Source organism: Columba livia, chromosome 1 (assembly GCF_036013475.1).
Source record: "Columba livia isolate bColLiv1 breed racing homer chromosome 1, bColLiv1.pat.W.v2, whole genome shotgun sequence".
In the NCBI taxonomy this organism is placed as follows: Eukaryota; Metazoa; Chordata; class Aves; order Columbiformes; family Columbidae; genus Columba; species Columba livia.
Window position 1 is genome coordinate 94,894,343 of NC_088602.1, and position 12,303 is coordinate 94,906,645.

Genomic DNA, 12,303 nt, shown 5'->3' on the forward strand with positions numbered 1-12,303 from the left:
ACTGAAGAACATGAAAACAGATGCAGAGTAGATTTTCATATACTATTTTGTGTGTGTGTTTACATATATATATGTATGCATGCGTATATTCTTACACAATTTTACATCTGTATTTAATTAAAGCAAAATATTAGTCAATCTCAAGGCTACTTGTGAGCTACACATACAGGAAAAATACAGATTTGAGGAATACCCTGTTTAAAGATAAAGCAATTTAAATATGAATGTCAGAAAAAATCTGAACTTTTGAAATATTTTCAAAATTCATTTGTGTATCATTGCAAAAATGCATTTCACTGTGGGAGGAATTTTAGTAAACCAGGACTCCAGTTCTACTTGTTTCATGCTTTTGAGAATACCAACTGAAGTTAATGGGACTATTCTTATAGGTACGATGAGCTGGATTGGGTCCAAGAAACAACAGGCTAGACTTTAAAATGAACTTAAGCCTGCAACACAAAACCTTTTCATTGCTTGGAAAGGGGAATTTGAGCAAAAGGAAGGCACCAACGTTGTTTTGGGGAGCCTAGGCAGAACATTCCTCGTTGGAAGGCAGAGATTAAATTTCCATGAAATTTACAGCTCTGGGGATTGTAGACTTGTTTTGCTGCATTTTCAGGTGGGAAGCCAGATCCAATTTTTCGTTAAAAACGAGGCAAGTGGAAGGGAATGCCCTTCCACCTGGTAAAAATTCCCCCATCTTAGTGCTCTAAAACAGTAGTTGGTGGGCTCATGGTTAATGGAATGAGTAACTAAGTGAAGCATTGTACTCACCAGGTTAATTTATGGAGTCATGTAATTTTTTTTGGCATTGTGACCTTTTTGGGGTTTGCTTTGATAACTTTTCTCTCTCTCAAAATTTTTACTAGATTTGTAACCAGATACACAGCACAGTAATCTGCTACAAGGATAAAGGATGAATTTTGTTATTGTTTGGACCTCTTTCACCTAGAAAGCAGAAAGGGGTATGGACAACCCCATTCTCACCTCAGCATGCTCTAGAGAGTCACCTGAACTCTGCAAAAGGTAAAGCATCCAAATAATCTGACTCTCTATTGTTTTTTCCAAGCAGCTGACCCAAAGTCAAATATGTGATTCATGGCCCCTCCAGCAAAAAGATTGGGAGAATTTTCTGGGTCAGTGTAAGAGCCCCACAGGACACAAAGAAGATGAAGATGGGGGGAACCTGGCTGGGTCTACCAGTTGGACAGCACTTAATGACTCTTGGACACAGGCACTTATCAAAAAAATGAAGAAAGATGGTATTTAAAAAAAACCCCAAATCCTATTGTTATTCTCTCTCATCTGCCATGGGCACATATCCACTGCTTCTTCACTCTCTGGCTGTGAGAGCCCTGGTGGGTCAAAGTCATGGTTTGTAAGATGCTGAAAATGGGGAGGAGATCAGAAGCATCGGCCAGGGTGACTGGGTATCGGTGGACCTGCTTGTGTGGGTTTCTGAAGATATGCTGGCTTGGGCTCCAGATTCAAGTAAGCATGAGCATGAATTTGATTGCCAGCAAAGCATCTTGTGGGAATGATAGCAAGAAAAATGTATGTGGGCAAGTGCCCTGAAATAGCTAGTTTTCAATTAGAGATGACCTGGCTTTAAATCCCTATGCAGGGAATTTGGAATATGGTACTGAAAGGCACTAGATTTTTTTTTTTTTAAATATACGTTTCCTTTTTGTTTCTTTCAGATGGATTTCAGAAAATCCAGACTGTTTGTTTGCCTTGTAGGTTTCAGCTGTGCTAGCTTCTGGGTCTTTTACAACTATTTGACCGAATTCTGTGTATTCGGTGAAACTAGCCAAGATTACCTATTCCCCATAGAGACTTTTAGAAGAATTGGAGGAAACTTCTCACAGCTCCCGGATATAGACTGCCATAAGAATCCGCCTTTCCTCGTCCTGCTTGTGGCCTCCTCATACCACCAGGTCAATGCCAGGATGGTGATCCGGCAAACATGGGGGAAGGAAAGAACAGTTGCCGGCAAGCGCCTGGTGACTTATTTCCTTCTGGGAAGCACTGTGAATCTCAGCCAGCAGGCTGACATTGCTGCTGAAAGCCAAAAGTACAAAGACATTATTCAAAAGAATTTTACAGACACATATTACAATTTGACTTTGAAGACCATGATGGGAATGGAATGGATTCACAGATTTTGTTACCAGGCCAGCTTTGTGATGAAAACAGACACGGATGTGTTTGTCAATGTTTTTTACCTCACTGAACTTCTTCTAAGGAAAAAGAGTGCCACTAGATTCTTCACAGGCTTTTTAAAACTGCACGAGTACCCCATACGGAGAAGAGGGAGTAAGTGGTTTGTGAGTAGAGAAGAGTATCCGGGAAAGACCTACCCGCCATTTTGTTCTGGGACGGGCTATGTTTTATCCACTGATGTTGCTAGTCAGATCTATAATGTCTCAGAGAGTGTTTCGTTCATTAAACTAGAGGATGTGTTCATAGGACTGTGCCTTGCCAAATTAAAAATTCATCTGGAGGAACTTCATTCAGAACAGACATTTTTTCCAGAAAGGATTAGGTTCTCTGTTTCTCGCTTTAAGAAAATCGTGATGTGCCATGGAGTAGAACCATCTGAGCAGCTGAGCTACTGGAATCACTTAGTGAGAGAAAATCACGGAGGAGTCCTCTAGCACCTTCCCTGCTCGAATTAACAAACTGAAATGCTCTCCATTTACAGGGCTGCTCATGACTCCAGCAAAACTCCCGGTTAACCCTAGACTCATCATGTTAAGGACTTTTTTAATGCTTATTTTAATATCTTAATTTCTGTCCAAGAACATGCAAACCCCTTTCTCTCCCATTCACTCTCAGTTCTTTGCATCAAGTTACAAGTATTTTTTTCTGAAAGATGCAGACCCACAAATCTGCACTCTCCATGGACTGGGTCTCCAAATCTTCCTGCTACAGGACTGGGAACATTTCTGCAGTGCCAAACTAAATGTCAAAGTATTTTTGTTCAGAGAAGAAAATTTGCACTTTCTTCTTGGTCTCCCTTGATAGATCACTGCATTTGCACCCATCTGTGCAAGCATTTAAGAAAAGGTGTCTGTAGCTGTCAGGACGCTCCCCTCCTGGCGCAGGGAACTGCAGCCCTGCCAGCTCTATGTGGGCAGAACAGCGTACTGGCACAGATCTCTCCTTTGGTCTACACATTTTTTTTTTTCAGAAATGAGAGAATTTGCTCATGCAGTGCTCTTGGGACAACCTTAGGTACTGCAGATCACCTGGTGAATGTGTAAGGCTACTGCATCTATTTCCCTATACGTGCCTCCTGCTGAAAATGATATGTGGTAGAACCAGATCCATGCTCAGTGGAGAGTGTCCTGGTCTTGCTATTAAAATAGACCCTGGAGACATCTTTTGCATTTGTGTATCACTTTCATTGCTTGAAAGCTACTGTAAATGGTTTTCCAAAGCTAAACTAGACTCATTTACAGTATGCTAAACAGCACATCTGAGTAAGACATTTTTACTGATGAGGAACTGTGTGTACAGCAGAGAAGATAGGAGGATTTTTCTCTTTCAAACAAGACCTGATGTGAAAATGTGCCCAAATAATCTTTCAGGCTGAGATACTCATTTCTAGTTTCATTACCAAGAAGAGACCCATGAAATCACTAGGATGGTTTTCAGAGATAAGGAATTGAGTCTTTACAATAGATGCTGTGAAAAATACATTTGGGCTATGGGAATTTTATTTGCTTTTATGCACAGAAAAGGTCAGTTTTACCAGCAAAAAAAAAGCATTGAATGCCTGTACTATGTATGAAATATTTTTTTTTTCAGAGAGCAGTAACAGTGGTGCTGCTCCCTAGGGGAAGATGAGATGGGAGCCGAGTGGCTCTGACAGACAGCAGGGCTCAGCCCCACACACCCACACAAGGGAGCAGGACAGACCCACAGATGGTGGCGCAGTCCAACCAAGAGTCCCGGTCCTGAGGAAGTATCATGGGGATAAGGTAGGTGTGAGGTCCAGCCAGCAGTGACCAGGCCCTGGTGATGGCAGGTGGGGGTCAGGATCAGGCCCAGTGTGGGGAACCAGGGCCAGACACTGCCCCAGGGTTGAGGGTGAGGACATACACTGAATGTGGTAAAAAACATGGAGGAAAGATATTTTATTACTTTGGGGTTATTTAATTTTATTGTTTATTTTCTTTTTACTGAATCTGTGAGGACTGTCCGAGTGTTTCTTTTTACTTGTCTGTGTCTGAAGAGCAGGATAAATATCTTCAGCAGAAATACTGCCTCATCCTGAAAAATTTTTAATAACAGTAATAACATATTATTTATTTCCTTCTGATGTAGAGTAAACTGAACTCACGCACTTATTTTTGACAACTTATGATGAAAGAAATAACGTACATTTGTTTGGCAGAAGAATAATCTTCTTTATTTTAAGCTTCCCATTCAGGAAATAGCTGTGTAGATGGTGTTTGCAGGGATGTGACTAGCCAGGTGGTCGGATGGGTGACCAAGGAGGTGTTCGCCTTTCCCTAGTGCGTACCCTGTGCCAGAGGGTGGGCAGCCAGGTCTGGGTTGGACAACATCTCCCCGCCTCCCATCCCAGCATTGCAGGTGGATCTGCCCTTGGACTCAAAGCCCTGCTGTAGCACATCTGTTTTTGCTGCTGCCTTCAGTAGGTGTGATGGGTCAGATTGGTAAAGCTTAGCAACAGCATTTTGACCATTATTCTTTCCATGCAACCTGCAGAAATGTCTTTTTGTCATTCATTGCTATTGTACTCAAGATGCAAGTGGGCTATTGCTTTCATTTATGGAAAAATGTGGAGCAGAAAGGAATACTTCCTAGCCTCTCCTAACTCCCTTTCTTCCTTGTGGATTAGAGGGTCTGTGACCTGGGACAACACAGTGCAGCCTCAAGTTTATTCTGACTTCTTCTTGTTCTCAGTGAGATAATCCTTCAGTCCCTCCTGGGTCTCACTTCCACCTCTGTGCCTGGTGCCACCCGTGTCCCAGCTGGCAGGACCAGTCCAACCATGCAGTCCCAGGGAACCTGTGTCTCAGCAGAACAGCTGTTCATTTACACATGGGTGTGCTGACTTGTTCACCTCCACTAGGTGTTGAGATCCAAGAAGTATGGTGGCACCAGGCTCCTGGGGTGGCGTGGCTGCTGGTCTGTCAGGCTGATTTGGTGACCAAAGGGTAAAGTCTCCCAGTAGGAGACAGTACTTTGGGTTGCTTCCCTGAATGATGGCTACTTGTAAATGGCATTAAAATATGTCTTACCTGAGCAGTTTGTGGTTTTGTATCATTATAAAAACGTTACCCTTGAGGGCCAGGTCCTGCTAGACTTCTTGACTGTGGCTTTTATTTTAGTTCAAGAGTGTTCCTAATTATCTGAATACAGCTACTAGCTGGGAAGGTAGTGCTATTCTCTCTTAATCACATTTGCAGATGCTACCCCTATATTTTTGGGACAGAATCCATAGCTACCATGCCATTAAGAAAAAGGTCCTCAGGTGTGTTTTAAGAAACCGTCACATTCTGGATACTGTTTCCAGGGAGTCTATTTGTAATCTCAAGTGACCTCTGCAAGATGCTGGTCTCTTTATTCCTTCATTTAAAATACTTTGTCCTCCCTGAATACATGTTCTTAAGCAACTAATAGCCTGCTTATGTGAAGCATTTGTCTTATCACTGCTAAATCTCTGATGAGGAACAAATTAGTACAGGTTGAAATGTTATGGGTTTGGATAGCCTGCTCCTCTCCTTTTTGCAAATCAGCTTCCCAAGTGAACGTTTATGTTGCTGCAGATTATTTTCCTCAACATATGACTTTCTTTGTACTCGCATAAATAAGAAATTGATTTCATAATTCTCTCCATTCAGTAGGATGCTTTGAATAATTAATTATTTAAATTATAAGGTCATCCTGCTGGAAAAGGTGATTTAAGAAAAGTAGATGATTGCATGTAAGGCAAATTAATTTATTTAAATAAAATCACTATGCTAGTCAGTTTATATGTATCAGCTAAATGAAATTAACTTTTGCATTTTAGGCCTCAGATCATGGAGTTTAACTCAATCAAAGAGTCTTAGGGGCCTTTTGCAAAATTATGTGCATTTTCCTATGAAAGACCAGAAATATGACTGTAAACACAATACTGCCGTGTATACATACTTATTTTTAAATTTTTTATAGGCTGATAAAATAATTTAGGCTATTTTGGGACAGTTTATCTGTAGAAATACTGCACTATCCTAACATTTTTAGGCTTTCTGAGTCAGATGATCACTAAATCAGGTTTTTACGAATAGCTTTGAAAAGTTACTCTGAAAAGTTACTCCGTTGCTTCTCCTTTAGTAGAAAGGAGTGCAAAAAATCAGCAGAGCTCATAGTGTCTTAGAGTTGCTTAGATATATGCATTTCAGCATTCTCTGTTTCTTCCAACACTAGATCAGTTTTTGAATACAGAAAAATGAATGCATTTTTCACAACTCTAACTCATCAACTAACATATTCTTAGTTTAGGTTACGATTTTCAAAAATATCCTTGAAGCATTCGATCACACATCTCATCTGATTCAGTATTATTGAGCATGTATAACCCTTCCAAGCACTTTCGAGAATACGGAGTAGATTTTTGTAATGAAACATTTGCCTTACATAAAAGCCGAACGGAACACAAGGGCTAACTGTCTGTAATCAATCTGACAGGAATGCTGCTCTTCTTGGATTTGTGCGGGTTACTATATAATGTTAATATAAAATGTGTGACAATGTTTGCATTATTTGCATAGAACATGAGAATGAGAATGTTGAGCTAGCTATTCAATGTATGATATTTTAGTAAAGTCTTTTGTTACCACAGTTTTGTGTGTTCACTTATCTTTTTGGTTGTGAATGTATTAACATTTTGGGATGTAGTCCAGTTAGGAGGCTTGTTCTTTTTTCCGGTTAAAATTAATAGAATAATAGAATCACTTTGGTTAGAAAAGACCTTTAAGATCGAGTCCAATGGTAAATCTAACACTGCCAAATACACCCCTAAATCAGGTCCCTAAGTGTCACGTCTACACATCTTTCAAACACCTCCAGGGATGGTGACTCCACCACTTCCCTGGACAGCCTGTTCCAAAGCCTGACAACCCTTTCCATGAAGAAATCTATCCTAATGTCCAACCTGAACCTTCCCTGGTGCAACTTGAGGCCATTTCCTCTTGTTCTGTTGTTTGTTACTTGGGAGAAGAGACCAAAACCGTTTGTGATACAACCTCCTTTCAGGTAGTTGTAGAGAGCGATAAGGTCTCCCCTCAGCCTCCTTTTCTCCAGGCCAAACAGCCCCAGTTCCCTCAGCTGCTCCTCATCAGACTTGTGCTCCAGACTCTTCAGAGCTCTGCTGCCCTTCTCTGAATTCTCTCCAGCACCTCAATATCTTTCCTGTAGTGAGGGGCCCAAAACTGGACACAGGATTCAAGGTGCAGCCTCACCAGTGCCGAGTACAGTGGCACAATCACTTCCCTAGTCCTGCTGGCCACACTATTCCTGATACAAGCCAGGATGCTGTTGGACTTTTTGGCCACCTGAGCACACTGCTGGCTCATGTTCCGCCAATACCTCCGGGTCCATTTCCATCAAGCAGCTTTCCAGTCACTCTTCCCCAAGCCTGTAGCACTGCCTGGTGTTGTTGTGACCCAAGTGCAGCACCTGGCACCTGGCCTTTTTGAATCTGAATCTGTTGAATTTTCTCCCATTCTCTAACATGCCTTACTACATACATCCAAATTTGGCTGGTTGGTTCCTCTTTCTAAGGCAAATGCATAAACCCCATAAAAGAGAAAGAGAGCAGGAATGGGAGTGCTTTCCTAAGTATTAAGCATGCAATCCTGCTACATTAGCCACTCTTGCCATTAACAGTCTAGACATGGTATACCTTTAAGTCAAAGGCACCTTAAAAGAAAATTTATAAACAGGATGTGATATGAATTCAGAATGTTTTGTTTATTTTTCTTTTTCCAAATGGCAAGAGTGTCAAGTGCAAGATTGTTAAAGCCATAACAAGGGAGTTGATTAAAGGCAATTTTAACCACAGCTTATAAAAGTGGTTTTGCCTATGTCACCGCAGCCAACTGTAATTAGGAGAAGGTCTCCCTTACCATCTTTATATTTTGTTTCATTTTTTTTTATTCCTGGCTTATCTTTCTGGTGTATTTTGCTGGGTTGTTTGCAGCTGGACTTAAATTCATTAGTTCATTCCACCAATATATTTCCAGAAGTATCTACAAATATTATTACACTAGAAAGATGAAAGCAGATGAGTGACAAAACTTGGATATATACAGTACATAGGAGATGCCACCTGAAAATAGAGACTTGAATTTGTGTGTTCTGGCTGAGGAAACAGAGACCTTTTTCAAAGCCTAGAAATACATCAGTTTTAAGGCTATCCTCCTAAGAAGTTCATTCAAGTGTATTTTCACTGAAAAATATAATTGGACAATTTCAATGGTTGAGAAACAACCTTGTTGTTGTCTTATGTTTTGCAAATTCAAAAAATCCATTATTTTTGTGGGAAGAAAAAAATCCAAGTCCCTTCTCAGAATCTCTCCACTGAAGCGTGTGCACAACACCCTTTGCATTCAGCTGCTGACCTAACCTGACCTCATTTAGTTTATGACTTTGTGTGCAGGGATAGAATCCTATGTAATCAGCTTCCTATTCTTCCGTCACCAAAAGCATTTAGAAATCACAGCCTCCATTACAAACCGTCAGCATACAGCTGTAGGCGTAGAATGTCATAAATTAGTTATGTGGTGTGATTTACTCCTCCAGCTTGTAGATCTTCCAGGCAGCTCTAGTCCCTTCATGTTTAATTTAATTGTTATTGCTGGAACAGGAGTTGTAAGTAAATGTTTGACTCCAGTACATAAAGGCACCTGCAGCTTTTACATGTGCTTCTGCTAGTAAAGGGTCAACAAGGGAATTAAAAAGAAGCAAGAGCTGAGCTGCGAGGCAAGAGTGGGAGCAAGAATGCAAGTCATTCCTGTGGAGGTCAGGAAGAGGAAGAATAGCAGCGCTCGCTGCTGGTGGGGAGATCTCGGTGCTGAGTGTGATGGTGTGAGGTGCACCTCTGTGCTCACCGCCCCCCCAGCCCATTTTGGGGAACCCATCCCCTTATGCTGAGGCCAAGCCCTGCATGCCTTGCAGGTGTAACTCAAGTGGCAGGCTGTTTGCTGCCAGAGGCCACTGTAACTGCACAGTGCTGCCTTCTCCAGCTCTGATGAGGGAAGTGCTGCATGGGATACAGGAGGAGACTTGAAACTTTATCCTATAAACGTATTAGTCTTTACTACATTCTTGAGATCTTTCAGCATTCACCAGTTCCCTAAGCTATTAGCGAACCTTATTTTTTATACAAGTGTTGCAAAGGAAAAGGCAGAATATAAAAATAAAGTTTACTGCTCCTTTATAAGAGAAAGCCAAAATGCAGCAGTGTTCACTAGCACTTCCATTACACTGCCACATAAAGAGAAATTGAATACCTGAAATAATCTCTGCCAGGGAATTATGTTCTTTTACTGTAAAAGGGCAGCTTTCAGTCACAGACTCAATATCACAGGCATGATGCAGAGGAGACTTTTATTTCTAAGAAAAAAACCCTGCCATTTCTACTTGGTGATCTCAACTGAATGCCCAAAGGAAGGAGTAAGATGTCAGTCATAAGGATGTATTTTATGAAAATGCAAAACAGACACTGGTCTTCCAATATAATGCCTATTTTTATGGTAATAATCTGCTCTCTCATCATTGCAGTGTCGGTTTGGATCATGCCTGCAGGTCACTTAGGGAATATTCATTAGTATTCTATTTTCAGAGATGTAAGCGTTGGCTTTTCTCATAATTGGCAACCTTGCAAAATCATCAGGAATGAAAGAAAACGGGTAAAATTTCATACTCTCTTGGTAGTTTTCCTGGCATTATCAGGGAAGTCTTGCGGGATTTGGAGCCCTGGGCACAGAATTTGTGTGTGTGTATCACTGACTAGGTTTTGCATTCTTCATCTGACACTTCCAAAACTGGACTCACTGTGGACTGGCTGATAGGTGTTGAGTGCACCAGTTTCAAAGGAGCCCTGGAGAGATTTGCACTTTGCCTGAACTCCTTGAAGAATCTGGCTGCGCATATAAAGCTCATGAGGGAGTCTAAAATCATGACCCTAAGCAATAATGAAGAATGTAATACTAATTATAATGAGTGTAGAGAACGATGTTTACATTTTCTTGGCAAGCTATCACACATCGAAAAGTTCCTTAGAATAAACTGAATGATAACCAGAGCAATTAAGCTAACTGTTTGGACCAAAGACAAAATATTTCTACAGCTAAATGTTGCCAGGGGAACTGATGTATTAGAGAACACTAAAAATTTCCTTCTTAGATTTACGCTCCTCCTAACAGCACCAAAGCTGCATCTTCTTTTATTCTGTGTTAAACTTTCTTATTTACTTACTGTTGCCTGGACTTCATGATGCTTATCTTCACCTATGTTCCCTGAATTATGACATTTTCATTTTATCAGCTACAACTCTTCACTGATGTCAGTGCTGGAGAGGAGAAATACACCTGTCAAAGGGGAAACATGGAATGCAGTTTAGAAAGACTACTGGCATGAAAGAAGTACTGCAGAACTACATTCCGGTTGTATAGATTTATTAACACCAAATAAAAACTGCAGGGATATTAATTCAAATAAAGTGTTAAATCCTGTGGACTCCTGTGTGTGGAAGTCTGGAAGAAGATTGTATCCAAAGCTTTCCTCAGTAAGGGCCCACAGCAATTCTTCACAGAGTTATGGCTTTATAATAACCAGCAAGAGAACAATGAAGAAAAGACTCTAAACAAAAATATCAGATGAGCTATATTGGTGTTATGAGGTTTTTGAGAATTTACCCAGGCCTAGATTCATGATAGCATCACTTTATGATTTTTTAGGTCAAAACAATGGTGGCCTGTCTTCCCAGGAAGGACATAAACCAGGATTCCTTAGATCAACATGAGACATCTTCTCTTTGTGGGATTTGTCTCAGCTAAATTTTGCAGTCCAGAACAACACATTCGTTCTAACCCAATCTTTCAGACTACTCTGTAGTCAAAATAATGAAGCAGCCCTAACCAAAGGGTGACAAAAAAAAAAAAGCCTGCCTTGGACCCTTGTATCAGGGTAGGTGATGCATCATCTAGATGTGCTTTTGTATCTTTAATGGCTAAAAAAAAAAGAAAGAGGAAATGGCACGGCCCTGTTATCTCTGGAGCTTTTCCTCTAGTACATTTGGGTACTGATTAAGGAGAAGTGTGAAATAAAACCTATAATCATGATGAGTCTCCAATATATTAACAGAGAAATGAAAAGATTTTAAAAATGAAAGCTTGTGAGGAAAGGAGAGGGATCTGTGTATCTCACTTGACTTCTATAGCTAACACAAATAAAATCTGTTTTGAATGAGAAACGTGACTTCCAAATATTTTGGCAAACAGTAGAGGAGAGGTGTAAGAGCATAGAAGGAGGAAAAAGAAGAAGGCAGAATTGGAGAAGTTATGGCTTAGCATCAGTTTGGCCTGACTGGCTGCTAGAGGGAAGTGTCCCGTAGGTGTTGAGATAGAGACAGCTAATGCAGTCACTAAGTTAGCTTATCCCCTACCTTAGTCTTTTCTGTATGCTTCAGTTCTCCTGTTCTTTACTAGAGAAAATAACATTTATTTTTTAATAGGGAGCCATTTCTCAAAATCTTTGTGGTGTTCAAACAACTCTTTCAAGCCAGTTTCCACATGGAAATGAAGAGTTTTATTAGTGTTTCTAGCACTGACTTCAAATCAGCTTTAATGTTGCTTTTGTAAGTGAATCCTCTCTGCTATTTTAATGCTTACATCCTTTGATTTTATTTTCTTAGAATGAGCTAAACAAGCTAACATACAGCACAGAAGTGAAGGGACTTGTAATTTCCCCTGCTACATTCTCGCTCATTAAAAGTAATTTATAAACAAAGAGTGTCTAAATACTCCTAATTTTCAATCATGACAATTTGTCTACTTCTCCTGTGAATAAAACAAAAACAACAAACAACAAAATTATGGCCATGATGACAATGACAATAGGCTTCCCTAAACAGCTCTTGGATAGATGATTTCACTTGGAGCTTCTTGTATGCACAGCAAGCTGTACAGACATATGTTTCAGACTAACACACTCCAGAACAAAAAATGTTGAGGGTCTCTCCAGTAGTCTGTACAGTCTACACTCCACACAGAAGAAATGAGA

At 40.5% G+C, this 12,303-nt stretch overlaps 1 protein-coding gene across 6 annotated transcripts in view; it reads left to right on the plus strand.

Annotated features, from left to right (window-relative positions):
- The window catches only part of B3GALT5 (beta-1,3-galactosyltransferase 5), a 34,411-nt gene extending 27,553 nt beyond the window's left edge, over positions 1–6,858 (plus strand). For 3 of the 6 annotated variants that reach the window (XM_021299787.2, XM_065068202.1, XM_021299785.2), the window contains 2 exons: positions 870–1,026; positions 1,701–6,858. In XM_021299787.2, the coding sequence (XP_021155462.1) occupies positions 1,701–2,657 (957 nt within the window). In that variant the 5' untranslated portion in view covers positions 870–1,026 and the 3' untranslated portion in view covers positions 2,658–6,858. The remainder of the gene's footprint in view (positions 1–869; positions 1,027–1,700) is intronic. The other 3 variants (XM_021299789.2, XM_021299786.2, XM_065068219.1) reach the window with 1 other exon arrangement.
- Positions 6,859–12,303: the final 5,445 nt, after the last annotated feature.